The 14,723-nt window shown below is 42.9% G+C and overlaps 1 protein-coding gene across 1 annotated transcript in view; it reads left to right on the forward strand.

The window, feature by feature from the left end:
• The window catches only part of LOC126260589 (atrial natriuretic peptide receptor 1-like), a 940,475-nt gene that overhangs the window by 827,232 nt on the left and 98,520 nt on the right, over positions 1-14,723 (forward strand). Inside the window, exon 4 of the mRNA XM_049957924.1 lies at positions 8,886-9,009. Within this exon, the coding sequence (XP_049813881.1) occupies positions 8,886-9,009 (124 nt within the window). The remainder of the gene's footprint in view (positions 1-8,885; positions 9,010-14,723) is intronic.

Below are 14,723 nucleotides of genomic sequence, written 5' to 3' on the forward strand. Positions count from 1 at the left end.
ACGGCCAGTGTAGGAGATCGCTCCCCACACCATGATGCCGGGTGTTGGCCCTGTGTGCCTCGGTCGTATGCAGTCATGATTGTGGCGCTCACCTGCACGGCGCCAAACACGCATACGACCATCATTGGCACCAAGGCAGAAGCGACTCTCATCGCTGAAGACGACACGTCTCCATTCGTCCCTCCATCCACGCCTGTCGCGACACCACTGGAGGCGGGCTGCACGATGTTGGGGCGTGAGCGGAAGACGGCCTAACGGTGTGCGGGACCGTAGCCCAGCTTCATGGAGACGGTTGCGAATGGTCCTCGCCGATACCCCAGGAGCAACAGTGTTCCTCATTTGCTGGGAAGTGGCGGTGCGGTCCCCTACGGCACTGCGTCGGATCCTACGGTCTTGGCGTGCATCCGTGCGTCGCTGCGGTCCGGTCCCAGGTCGACAGGCACGTGCACCTTCCGCCGACCACTGGCGACAACATCGATGTACTGTGGAGACCTCACGCCCCACGTGTTGAGCAATTCGGCGGTACGTCCACCCGGCCTCCCGCATGCCCACTATACGCCCTCGCTCAAAGTCCGTCAACTGCACATACGGTTCACGTCCACGCTGTCGCGGCATGCTACCAGTGTTAAGGACTGCGATGGAGCTCCGTATGCCACGGCAAACTGGCTGACACTGACTTCGGCGGTGCACAAATGCTGCGCAGCTAGCGCCATTCGACGGCCAACACCGCGGTTCCTGGTGTGCCCACTGTGCCGTGCGTGTGATCATTGCTTGTACAGCCCTCTCGCAGTGTCCGGAGCAAGTATGGTGGGTCTGACACACCGGTGTCAATGTGTTCTTTTTTCCATTTCCAGGAGTGTAATTCTGTTGAGAACACCAACATCTGGTTTTCGAACCACTCTATCTTTCTTCCTGTTTCCTCTCCTACTTTTTTTATTTGTTGTTGTGTCTTGGTAATATCTACTTGTCTCTTGTTCATTTCTGTTCGAACTTATTATCACATCTTCTTAATATCCTATCGCGTTATCTGTCTCATCTCTGTCAAATAATCGAGAAGGTGTGTATCATTATCCTGCTTTCTGTCTCGTGCTGCCCTCCCTCCTTCCAACTTGATGGGTGAGACTTTCCTTTCAGGCGACCTTGGATTTTGTGTTTCTAATATTTTGCAACTGTATCTGCCCCTCGGATTGCCTCGTCTGGATGCACTGACGGAGGCCTACTGTAACACCTTCTTTGCACTTTCGGACTATCGAACTGACTTTCCGGATAGCTCCTCACAGTAACTATTGTTTTTACATGCTCTCGATAACATAAACTACGTTGTCTACTGTTTGCCCTTACATACATGAAAATCATGTTCACAGAAATCAAAAATTCCTATACACTAACTGAATCTACCATAAAAACTGTTTCTAACGGATCTCACAAAAAAATTCTGAAAAATAAATATTGTAGCGCAGAGGTACACATGTACATTACTTATTCTACCACGTGAAGTTAATTGTTTATTACAAAATTGCGCTAAGCTAGTAACATCCCCACACATTTATTTTTATAAGACTAAGCACTTTGTTGTTTATGAACCTAGTGTCTACAAAAATAGCATTGATAAAATTAAGACCTAAACATGATTACAAGATTCCTGTTTTTGCAATACCCTGGTAGGGAGTCGCCTTTGTGTAACAATGGAATGGGTCGTGATTTTAATATGTTGCCATCTTACAAGCCCTGCTTTGGCTGACTACCCTGAAATGTTAGAGAAAAATTATTTAGTTGATCCTAACTGATTGATGTTCTTATAAACATATTCAGGATAAGTTAGGTAAAGAGTAAGCTTAGTTAAATAAGAATAGCAACATGCTATCAAGACATTTATTTTAAAAAATCAAGTAAATTGCAAAACAGAGTCTGTACAAGACAACATTCAGTTAATTGTACTGGGCCGCGCGGGATAGTCGCCTGGTTTGAGGCGCGTTGTCACGGTCCATGCGGCTCCCCCCGTCGGAGGTTCGAATCCTCCCTCGGGCATGGGTGCGCATGTTTTCCACAGCGTAAGTTAGTTTAAGTAGTATGTAGGCTTTGGGACCGATGACCTACGTAGTTTGATTTGACCTTACCAAAAATTTCCAAAATTGTACTGGTCAGACTAAGATTGGCACAATGCCTATCTTCTATACAAAATTCGCGCCCTCTGGTTTCACAACAGGAACACGTAACTGGTTGGCACTGTCTAGCCTCTTTGTTAGTAAAAACCTCCACCCTGAATGACGCTGACAGCAGAGAGCGCAGAGAACGATCTAGTGGAACTGAACCATTTATCATTACGGTCCCCTCTTTCTAAAGCCATGGTGCGTATATCACCATAAACATTCGAGTGGAGAGCAATCTGCTGCATCAATCAGAGGAAGGATGCAGTCGTCGTGGAGACGTATGATGTGAATTTAACTATGCAGAGAACGTATGATTGCGCCTGCAAGCTGTACATTCGAAGTTACTCAAGTACAGAGTCCGTTCACGTGTCCAGACAATCTGCTTCCACATGCCAGGAGCAGACACTTGACTCAAGTACGCGGTTGTAAGTGAGCACTTCTGAATGCCTAAGGCTCCTCGGAGAAGCACCGATTTTTCCTCTGCTTGCAGACAAACAAAAAGATTCTGCTTCAAGTGGCACAATTGGCACTTTCTCAGGCAAAATTTGCTTTCCCAGCAATGTCTCAAACAAATTACATGCTCGCCAGTGATGTCGGCTGGACACCCACCAGAGAGTCCTCGACACATTCTGCCTCGGTATTAGCAAACCTCGTTTCAGTAATGCCCGACATCCGTCGCTTTCTCAGCCTTTGTTGCTGTTATAGCCAGCGCAAAATTTACTTTTGTTAAGCACGCACAACTACAACTGTTAGAGTGAAGCTCTCCAGTATTAACCAGTATGATTAAGAAAACTGTAACACCACGTAACGTTCTATCCAAATGATATAAATATGTCAATCTAATCGACCAAATAAATTACATTAATTGATCATTTAAGGAGGAAAAATACTACCGCCATGCTATATTGTGGAGTGGAATCAGAATTGAGTGTGAAAGGATATCGGTGATAATATTATCTGTAGACCGTGATATCATTAATGAAACTGTAGAAGTGGTACGGGACCTGTTGTATGGAATGAACAATCTAATGAGTACAGAATACGGATTGAGTGTAAACTGGAAGAAGACTATAGCAATTAGCGGTAGCAGGAATAAAATTAGCGGTAAACATAACCCACAAATTGGAAACCACAAAGTAGACGAAGTTAAGGAATTCTTCTACCTTGGAAGCAAAACAACACATGGCAGATAAAGCAAGGAGAACATAAAAGGCAGAACAGCAGAGGCAAAGAGGGCATTCCTGGCCAAAATAAGTTTACTAATGTCAAATATAGGACGTAATTTGAGGAAGAAAGTTCTAAGAACGTACGTTCATATCGCAGTATATCATGGACGGTGGGAAAACTGAGAATGAAGACAATCAAAGCATTTGAGATGTGGTGCTATAGAAGGATGTCGGGAAGTAAGCAGATTGATAAGAACAAGACTGGGGAGACTCTCCACAAAATCCATAAAGAAATCGACAAATGGAGAAGACAGGATAATGTGATAAGACATGTGTTAAGACTTCAGGGGATAACTTCCGTGATACTAGAGGGAACTGAAGAGGATAAATACTGTGGGGAAGACAGAGATTGACATGCATCTAACAGACAATTGTGTACTACTCTGATATGAATGGCGCAATAGAGGGAATTCGCATCAAACCACTCAGACTGAAGATCTTTGAAAGGAAGGCAAGAAACCTCGCATATTTTGCATTTTTTTTAATCACACTTGTTAAGCAAATGTATTTTCATGCCTTTCTTAATATCCCTAGTAACAACTGCGGTCAATGATGCTATAACAGCCACAACGTCCTCCTCTACATTAACCGATTCGAAAAGCAGGGTCGGCCGGCCGCTGTGGCCGAGCGGTTCTAGGCGCTTCAGCCTGGAACCGCGCGACTGCTACGGTCGCAGGTTCGAATCCTGCCTCGGGCACGGATGTGTGTGATATCCTTAGGTTAGTTAGGTTTAAGTAGTTCTAAGTTCTAGGGGACTGATGACCTCAGATGTTAAGTCCTTTAGTGCTCAGAGCCATTTTGAAAAGCAGGATCGTTAGGAGATCTGAAATAATACCCTGACAAACGTTTCTCTATCTGCTCGAAATAATTTTCAGAAAAGATATTCGAAACAATTTCACATGTATCCCTGTCCCTGGCACCAGTTTTATTTGCGCGGTTCTCTCGTGCAATAGCTGCCAAATTGACTGGAAAATATCACGAGTAAGTTTCCCGATCACGGACGGCACTTTAATAGGACCATGAGCGGTAACTTGGTTGTGATGTTCACCAAGTTTTCTCTGAAGTTCACTGCCACGAAATAACTAGGAAGTAGTCAAGACGCAGAAACAAATTGACGTACAGTGGTTTTATTGCATACTTTCCTGAAAACTTACTAAGCTGCAGCATATGACAACTACAGCATTTTTCTAAACGACTAAACGGAATGGAAATATACTATTTTATATGATTAAATAACCTTAAGTCGATGTTGGTACGTTGTAAATGCATGTTATTATCAGTTAAGCCTAAACATCCACGGTAGTAAAAAACTTCATTCCTACACTACTGGCCATTAAAACTGCTACTTACTTTACTTTACATGTGGCGAGGGCCTTATCGACCATACGCCTGCTCTATGAGCCTCTTCCACTTCCGCCTGTCCAATGCGCTGTTTGTCCAGTTGCTGCTGCTGTTCATCCTCATTGTGTCCTCCCGAATGTTATCCCGCCATCTGATTCTGGGTCTCCCTCTTCTTCTCGTTCCTACTATTGTTCTGCTGAATGCCATTATAGGTAGTCTATTCTCTGTCATTCTTGCTATATGGCCTGCCCAATTCAACCTTCTCCTCTTGAGCATTTCGACGATGTTACGGTGTTTGTACAGCCTTCTTAATTCTTCATTTCTTCTTATTCTCCATTCCATGTTATTTTCGTCGTATACAGGTCCAAAAAATTTTCCTCGGTACTTTTCTTTCGAATATTAACAGTTTTTCTTCATCATTCTTTCTAAATATTAATGTTTCACATCCATATAACATCACAGGTATAATGGTCGATTGATATAAGCGGATTTTGAAGTTACTGCTAAGTGATCTTTTTCTTAGAATTTTGGTGAAACTAAAAAGTGTCTTGTTTGCTGTTGATAAACGGGCATCTATATCTATATCTGTTTTGTTGTTATTACTAAAACTACTTCCTAGGTGCTTGAAGTGGTTAACAGTCTTGAAATTGAATCCATCTACAGTCAGAAGTGCATCTTTTTTGGTATTCTTACTTATGGGCATGTATTCTGTCTTTTCTTCATTAACACGTAATCCTGTTTTCTCAGCAATTTTGTAGTTATTTTGCATCATTCTGATTAATTCTCTTTTGGAACTACTTATTAGTGCTACACCAAAAAGAAATGCCTTTCCCTAGGGCATGAAAGTTAAGACCACAGTAGCTGAAAAGCTGCACCATAATTCGACGTGGAAAAATCCAGCAAAAATTATTCCATAACTGCATTTTGTTAGCCAGTTTACGAAATGGAAACGGTAAACGTTTTTCCGGTTGCGGAAGGCAAGCGTTCTGCGTTTGAGTACCGGTCCGGGACACAGTTCTACACTACTGGCCATTAAAATTGCTTCACCAAGAAGAAATGCAGATGATAAACGGGTATTCATTGGACAAATATATTATACTATAACTCACATGTGATTACATTTTCACGCAATTTGGGTGCATAGATCCTGAGGAATCAGTACCCAGAACAACCACCTCTGGCCGTAATAACAGCCATGATACACCTGGGCATTGAGTCAAACAGAGTTTGGATGGCTTGTGCAGGTACAACTGCCCATCCAGCTTCAACACGATACCAAAATTCATCAACAGTAGTGGCTGGCGTATTGTGACGAGCTAGTTGCTCGGACACCATTGAGCAGACGTTTTCAGTTGGTGAGAGATCTGGAGAATATGCTGGCCAGGGCACCAGTCGAACATTTTCTGTATCCAGAAAGGCCCATACAGGGCCTGCAACATGCGGTCGTGCATTATCCTGCTGAAATGTAGGGTTTCGCGAGGATCGAATGAAGGGTAGAGCCACGGGTCGTAACACATCTGAAATGTAACGTCCACTATTCAAAGTACCGTCAATGCGAACAAGAGGTGACCGAGACGTGTAAACAATGGCACCCCATACCATCACGCCGGGTGATACGCCAGTATGGCGATGACGAATACACGCTTCCAATGTGCGTTCACCGCGATGTCGCCAAACACGGATGCGACCATCATGATGCTGTAAACAAACCTTGATTTATCCGAAAAACGACGTTTTGCCATTTGTGTACCCAGGTTCGTCGTTGAGTACACCATCGCAGGCGCTCCTGTCCGTGATGCAGCGTCAAGGGTAACCGCAGCCATGGTCTCCGAGTTGATAGTCCATGCTGCTGCAAACGTCGTCGAACTGTTCGTGCAGATGGTTGTTATCTTGCAAACGTCCGCATCTCTTGCCTCAGGGATCGAGACGTGGCTGCACGATCCGTTACAGCCATGCGGATGAGATGCCTGTCATCTCGACTGCTATTGATACAAGGCCGTTGGGATCCAGCACAGCGTTCCGTATTATCCTCTGAACCCACCGATTCCATATTGTGCTAACAGTCATTGGATCTCGACCAACGCGAGCAGCAATGTCGCGATACGATAAACCGCAATCGTGATAGGCTACAATCCGACCTTTATCAAAGTCGGAAACGTGATGGTACGCTTTTCTCCTCCTTACACGAGGCATCACAACAACGTTTCACGAGGCAACGCCGGTTAACTGCTGTTTGTGTATGAGAAATCGGTTGGCAACTTTCCTCATGTCAGCACGTTATAGGTGTCGCCACCGGTGCCTACCTTGTGTGAATGCTCTGAAAAGCTAATCATTTGCATATCACAGCATCTTCTTCCTGTCGGTTAAATTTCCCGTCTGTAGCACGCCATCTTCGTGGTGTATCAATTTTAATGGTCAGGAGTGTACTATTGTTCAATAAAAGGGGTGGCAGTTTGCATTCCAGTACTATTAATTAAACACTTGCTTCCTGGGTGGTTGTAGAACAGATTGTGGCAACACAGTGAGAAATAACCCTTAACATTTATTAAAAGTATGTTACAAAACTTTACTTAAGTTTCGTAACAGCTGATACATGACACTTGATGTTCTTCACGTAATAAATATGAAATCTAAATAACTTGGCTGTCTCTTGACAGTATATGATATTATCACTATGACTGAAAGTAATTACGCTCGTTTACGGTATCTATTGCTCCTTTAATATTGACTGCTAAGTCGGAACACTTGTCCTCGGAACGGAACTCGCGAAACTATGGTCTGTAACATAACGCAGGAAACGCTGACACAGTAGGAATAGTCGAGCTGCAGGCACTGAACTGGTGAAATGTCAGCAGCGAGACATCATTTCTTCCTGTCGGTAGAAGGATTTACATCTCTGACAGTACAAGCGGAAGCAAATAGTCCGCCGCTGACAGCGCTCTCTTTGACAACGAACAACACTGTTGGCTGACGCGTATGACATGCTGATTGAGTAGAAAGTGGTCCGAATAGAGATCTCCATATGGAGGCATCTGCTGAGAACTGGGAGGCGCCACGCAACTGGTTGTGCCCCTCACAGTACTGTTGGGCACCTCTTGAGCAATGTACACAGCACTCGAGGCCTTCTATCACTCAATAATTCCCAGGAAAATTCATAACCCCCCTCCCTCCCACCCCCCCTCCCTCGTTTATCATGTGTCTCACTAAATCAGATTATCACAAATCAAATAGTACTGAAATTATTTTAAAAACAGAAACAGCTATAAATCAGAAGGCACTTAGGGAATGCTGTTGAAGCAAGATGGCACTTTCTAGACACCATTTCCACATTTCTACATATTCTTTATATCTGCTGTATTATCTCAGTAGGCCAATAGAAACGATTAGCTATTAAGCTGTAGACTTATCATTGGAATTCTACAGGAAGATTTAACTGCCCCTACCGATTGGTTTTATGCAACCTGCAACACCTTTAAGAACGACACACGAACTATTCATGTTCTCTTGCGTGTTGCATGCAAACTATTAGACCTAAAAAACTGAATACGATCTTTTTGTAGGAAATTTAATGTGGTTAAATTTTATACGGGAATATGTTTTTCGCTGGAGACCATAGTTTTCGTGCTTTTCGAGAAATATGCGTTCTAAGTTTTTCTTAAATAATTCAAAAACTGTGTCCCCCCAACGGACACGAGTCGCAATACAAAATTTAACTACATTAAATAATGTGTGTGAAATCTTATGGGACTTAACTGCTAAGGTCATCAGTCCCTAAGCTTACACACTACTTAACCTAAATTATCCTAAGGACAAACACACTACCCATGCCCGAGGGAGGACTCGAACCTCCGCCGGGACCAGCCGAACAGTCCATGACTGCAGCGCCTCTGACCGCTCGGCTAATCCCGAGCGGCTAACTACAATAAATGTCCTATAAAAACGCCCTGTTCATTTTTTCTGCAGGACTAATAGGTTGCATGTTGCATACAACCTATCGGTAGTGGCAGCTGAGTCACCCTGTATGATGGAGAAAGTAATGAGCTTAAAATTAACCTTGGATACCATTTACCACTTTTAAGACTTCTGTTCCCACATCCTTTTAACATTGACATCCTTAATGTGTGGTACCATTGATTGGCAACACGCGTTTTCTTTCTCTTTCCAATAGGTCTGTTGCCAGTCAGCTGATCCTGGGCCAAGCAGTTATCGCCGAAACGTACGACAGCGTCACCATCTACTTCAGCGACATAGTCGGATTCACGGCACTGTCTGCAGAAAGTACGCCGCTACAGGTCAGTCGGACACACAGCGTGGCGCTGCAGGCACAGTTAAATTTCTTACCAGTCTCCACTGTTTCTGTGTCATCAACGAGGGTCCAGACCTTGCGACCGATAGATTTCAGCACGTATCTGCATACTAGTCGGGACGACTCGAAAGTAACTTCAGTGAATGCAGGTACTTTCCATTTTCGAAAAAAAAAAATGATCACGATGGAGAATCTGATTTGGAATAGGTGGAATCCTTAAAACACTCGACTATAAGGAATTATATATATGAGGCCCTAAACACAATATTTTCCTGTGTATCGAAGAAACAATGATTTAATCCTTCCAAATATACCTCAGGAAGATAACGTTTTCCATCTAGGAGAGTGGACAATTTTTTCCACTGTTTCGGGAGAAAATGCCCACTCTTCTTTGGTACATCTTTCAAAAACCACAACAGTGTCGCATGTCGTGCGTTTTGTTATAATAACTACCACCAAGAGAAGTTAAGTAAAACCCTGAACTGTAAAGCCACGCTATGACACACACTGGTATCAAAAATTAAAGCAAAACGGAAATTTTGCAAGGTTCCGTTTATTTTGCCACAAAACAATATAAACAGCTGATAGTAAACTAAAAACAATATAAAGAGTACAGAACATAAACAACGGCAATGTGCATAAAGGAAGGCAAAAATTTTCTTCGTTTTTTCCACCTTAAGGGATCTGCACACAGCTGGTTAATGTGTACAGTGTGGGATTTGACCACATCTGGCAGCAATATAGGCCTGGCAACGATACGGCATGCTGTGAATGATGTCATCAATCTCACGATGAGGCAATAACGCCCATTCTTTCTGAAAAGCTGCTCGAAAGTCTTTGAGAGTGGTTGGTGGATGATGACGTAGAGAAACCCTTCTTCTAAGTATATCCCAGATGTGCTCTATGGGATTCAGATTGGGAGAGCGAGCAGGTCACGACCTGCGTGCAATATCTTTCGTTTCAAAGAAAACGTCAACCACCCATTTTGTATAAGGTCGAGCATTATCGTCCATTACTACGACATCGGTGTCCACAGCACCTCGCAGTAACCGCACATGAGGTCCCAAGATCTCTTCAAGATACCTGACAACAATTAAACCTCCCCGATTCACCCGTACTATTTCTTGACGATGTGTTCGAGTGCTCAGTATAATCCCTGCTCACAAAATTACCGATCTTCCTCGATATCGAACTCTTTACACAATGTTTGGGTCCAGAATCGTGGTTCTCGTGCCCTCCAGATGCGAATCCGTCGAGAATCACTCTCCAGACCAAATCGGGACTCATCAGTGAAGAGAACATTGACCCACGTTCGATCGTCCAAGTGGCTTGTAAACTACTCAATTGTAGACGCTCCCTTCTGTGAAGAGACATCGGAGGTACACATACAGCAGGTCTCCGACAGTAAAGGCCACTCTGCCGAAGCCTTCTGTACACCGTAAACCTCGATACAACGCGTCCAGTGGATGCTGGGAGGTCACATGCCAGCTGCCGTGCAGTACTAAGGCGGGTACTGTCGTGCCCTTAAGCAAATAACGGCCCTCTCTTTCTGATGTCATACGTAGTCGGCCCTGCCCTAGTCTTTGCAATAAAGTTTCTGTAAACTGTCGTCACATCCGAGAAATAACAGAACGATTCAAATTAAGCTATCATGCCACATCAATTTGCGACTGTCCTGCTTCCATTCTTCCTATAGCAATCCATCGCAGTGAGCCTGGTAGGAGTCTTGTCTGTGACCTACTGCATCGGTCTGTGACCGTATACACAGCAGCTGTGGATGTGGGACTATACGACAATCACTACCCCGTCTGACAGGTGCCCTGACGTCATCGTCGGTGTGATTGTCCGTTGACCGGAAAGCCATCTTCCGTGCAGAACGCGATCGCCGACGGACATTCGTTGACAGTTTGTTCGGTTATACAGTGAATTAGACACAGGACGGGAAAATAGCGGTTTATTGCTTTAATTCTGGACACAAGTGTATGAAAATTTATGCTTCATATAATAAACCGGAATCTAAAAATAAAAATTTCACGAAAGCAGTCATGAAAAATATTCCAAAGATTGGGATTTGGGCCACCAATTGTTATCTGAACGCAGGTTCACCAGTAAAAATTATTGTACTTAAAAACTGACCGCATGTCCATTGACCCAGTTGGCAAACAGTTTCCTCCAAAGGCATGTCTACAACGGAGCAATATCACTGGTTCTTTGATTTCTCGAAAAATTTTAGGATGCCATCACGATGTGAACAATTAAAATGTTCTTCTTTTCGAACGTCTTAACGATTCCACTTGCTCCAAAAATTGTTCTGCGTCAAGACATTTGACAGCGAATTTTTTTCGTAATCGCAAACATAATGGAGTAAAATTTTCCCTATCAGCTACTTTCGAAGCTCACCGAAGTCAGTGAGCCACCTCATCTCGTAAGAAGAGTCCTATTCCCAAAACATGGCGCCATCTTGCTTTCTCGGTATATTTTCCCGACTGAAACCTCCACTTCCTGCTCAAAATAGCAATAATCCATGTAAGTAATTTATTTGTGTTGTTAAACTTTAAGTCTGGAAACGAAACGCATTCGACTGGATTAAAGACTTCCAAACAGTCATTACGTCGTATTTGAAATTGGTAACGTTATCAGAAGTGAAAGAAGTACTTGGAGTACCTAAAGAAGGTTATGATGATGCTAACCGATCGTTTATACGAGATAAACCTGCGGACGGATCATTTAACATTTCTACAGCCTTGTGGATTCATTCAAATGGGCATCACTGAGCATGAGTCAATTGTAGCAACAGTCATTACCAAAGTACAAGCGGCAAGTAAAGAAGTGAAAAAAATTTGCATGTTTAGTAAAGTAAGTTATAAGAGAGACCTCGTAATGTTTAGCTCTCGGCATGAGCATGTAAAGGAACTGTGGCTCAGGTTTAAAATATCTGTTGACGAAGCACTAGCTAGATATTAACCCAATAGATCTGTTCGCGGTTGGACTTATCCTCCACAGTACAAAGCGTGTGCTCAATAGGAGTAAAACAAATAATAGGACTGTAGATAGACGCTACAAGAAACGCATTTGGGTATCAGAAGAGGAATATGTGTAGCCTTCAACTACTACAATAGCACAATCTTATTGGAAGAAATCTAACAAAGCACAGACAGTCCGCTCATAAGTGAAGGCTGTCAGTGGCACAAAAACTGGTGACACTTCTGGATGAGCCAGGAACTTCAATCGAGTTTACCAAAGCAAAACCAGAAATGGTAAAATACTGTTTCAAAAGTTCTTTTACGATGTAAAATACAGGAACACTGCTCCAGTTTAATTTTCGGTATACTGCGATCACACTCAGCCCGCCGTACCGGGATTGTTGGAACGAAGACGACGAGAGTTTTGTAAGCGTCCTCTCTATTGATGCTGTTAGGCTGCTACGCGGTGTTAGGTGCGTCTCTTATTTATCGTGTGCGTATCCACGGCTGCCTTTCAGTTGGTTGTGCTCCCTGAAACAGATTCTGTATTGAATTTTCGGCTGCGTTAGCCAATCATAATACCCCGTAGACCCCCCCGAAAAAAAAAAAAAAAAAGAATACCGTGGTCAATGGCTGGAAGATAGCACATGTCACACCCGTCTACAAGAACGGTAGCAGAAAAGATCAACAAAACTACCGTCCAATGTCCTTGACATCCACCTGTTATAGAGTCTTGAAACAGAGCTCGAACACAATGCGATATCTCAATCTGAATGATCTCCTCCACACCCAGCGAGCATGGATCCCGAAAACATGGGCCATGCTAACCCCAACACGCGCTTCTCTCACATGACATTCTGAGAGCCATGGGTCGAGGCAAACAGGTATATGTAATATCTCTTGACTTCTATAAAGAATTCGTCTCAGTTGGATACCAGTGCTTGTCATCTAAAGTATGATTATATAGTGTAACAAACGAATCTGTGACAGGATTGAGAATTTCTTGGTTGGGGGGAATGCAGCACGTTGTCTTGGATGGAAAGTCATCGATAGATGTAGAAGTAACTCCATGCGTGCGCCTGGGAAGTTTGTTGGGATCGTTGGTGCTCATGTTGTATGTTAATGACCTCGTAGTCAGACTTATAGTCACCTTAGAATTCTTTAATATGATGCAGGTATGTGCAATGAGGCACTAACAGATAAGCTGCAGGAGTGTGGATCAGGTATGGATAAGATGTCAAAATGGTAGAAAGATTCGGAACCACCTTTAAATTTTCAGAAATGTAAAACTGTGCACTTCACATGATACAAAAACACTGTATCCTCTAAGTACAGGAATCGTAGTCATGCAATAACGGGATCATTGACAGAGACTGGGGAGAGGGGGAGGGGGAGAGAGGGAGTATTCCCTGATTCATGAACTTCACAGTGATTTGCAGATACTGATGTAGATGCAGAAGTACATACAGCCACGTCTTTCCATCACAATTTAGCAGGTAGTCCAGCTTCTACTGCTTAGAATTCTGACCAGCCGAAAAGCATGGTTACCAACGGTAAGAGCTAAATCTGAAAAACAAATACTGCATTATTATTCCTAAAATGCTTTACGAAAATTATCAGAACGCTGTGTTCTTATACACTGTTAATAACTTTTCAGTACAGAATATTCATCTGGTCTTATATTGCTTTTCGGTCGCGTAGTCGTGCATTCGACATTCTCATGTGTTTATGCAGTGAAATTAAGTTTTTTTTTTCTTTTCAAGGTACGTCCTAAGTAAATTCAGATGGACCTAAAATGTTTGTTTCAGCGTAATCCAAACACGCTTCTCATTGCGATTTTTAATGAGTTCTTTTCCGTTGATATTTTCCTTCCTTTCCTGTCGTTTTTTTCTGGTATTTTTTTTCCTGGTCGTGATAAACAGTACCTGAAAATACATGAACTACCAATGTCGAACGTTTCATTTTACATCCAACGTAAATGTTAACATCAAAGGTATTTGTCTGCACACAAATATGCTGCCCACTAAAAACAACATTTAATCAAGGTAAACGTTTTTCCGGTTGCGGAATTTATGGATTACTTCAGAACAATGAAATTGTGTTATCAGATATGACTATCACGGCTGAGGACCATCGTAATCCCGCTGCGCGAGTGCTGTTCGACCCTCGTTTGGTGCGTCCCACTTGTGAACTGTTTCCGTTCGTAGTTTTGTCACATTTGTTATTCAGTGAACTACTCTCTTTCGTCAGAATTGACAAAGAAAAAAAATGCATTTGATTCTCTTCTCTACATAAAAGAAATTGAAAAGATATTGATCAAATGTTTTGTGAAATAGTTCGTTTAAAAGTAAGAAATAAGATAGATTGGGTAAACATTTGACGCACCTCATTTGCTGCACAAGATTTCGAGCATGATTCAAAGGCACGTCAAGTGTTCCTCCAGTTATTTTATTTCTTACTTTTGAATAAATCATTTCACAAAACATTTGACCGATTTTAATTTTTTTTTGTTTTCAAATTTTCATATACAGGATTATCTTACTGGCATTTCATTTGCTTTCCTAGTGTCTTTTGCTCACTAAAGTCCTCAATTTAGTACTTGATTGGAAGGAAACCATTTTGACAGATAAATATCGCACCAATGAAACTTATCAGCCCGCGTCTCGTGGTCGTGCGGTAGCGTTCTCGCTTCCCACGCCCGGGTTCCCAGGTTCGATTCCCGGCGGGGTCAGGGATT

Source organism: Schistocerca nitens, chromosome 5 (genome assembly GCF_023898315.1).
Source record: "Schistocerca nitens isolate TAMUIC-IGC-003100 chromosome 5, iqSchNite1.1, whole genome shotgun sequence".
Classification (NCBI taxonomy): domain Eukaryota; kingdom Metazoa; phylum Arthropoda; class Insecta; order Orthoptera; family Acrididae; genus Schistocerca; species Schistocerca nitens.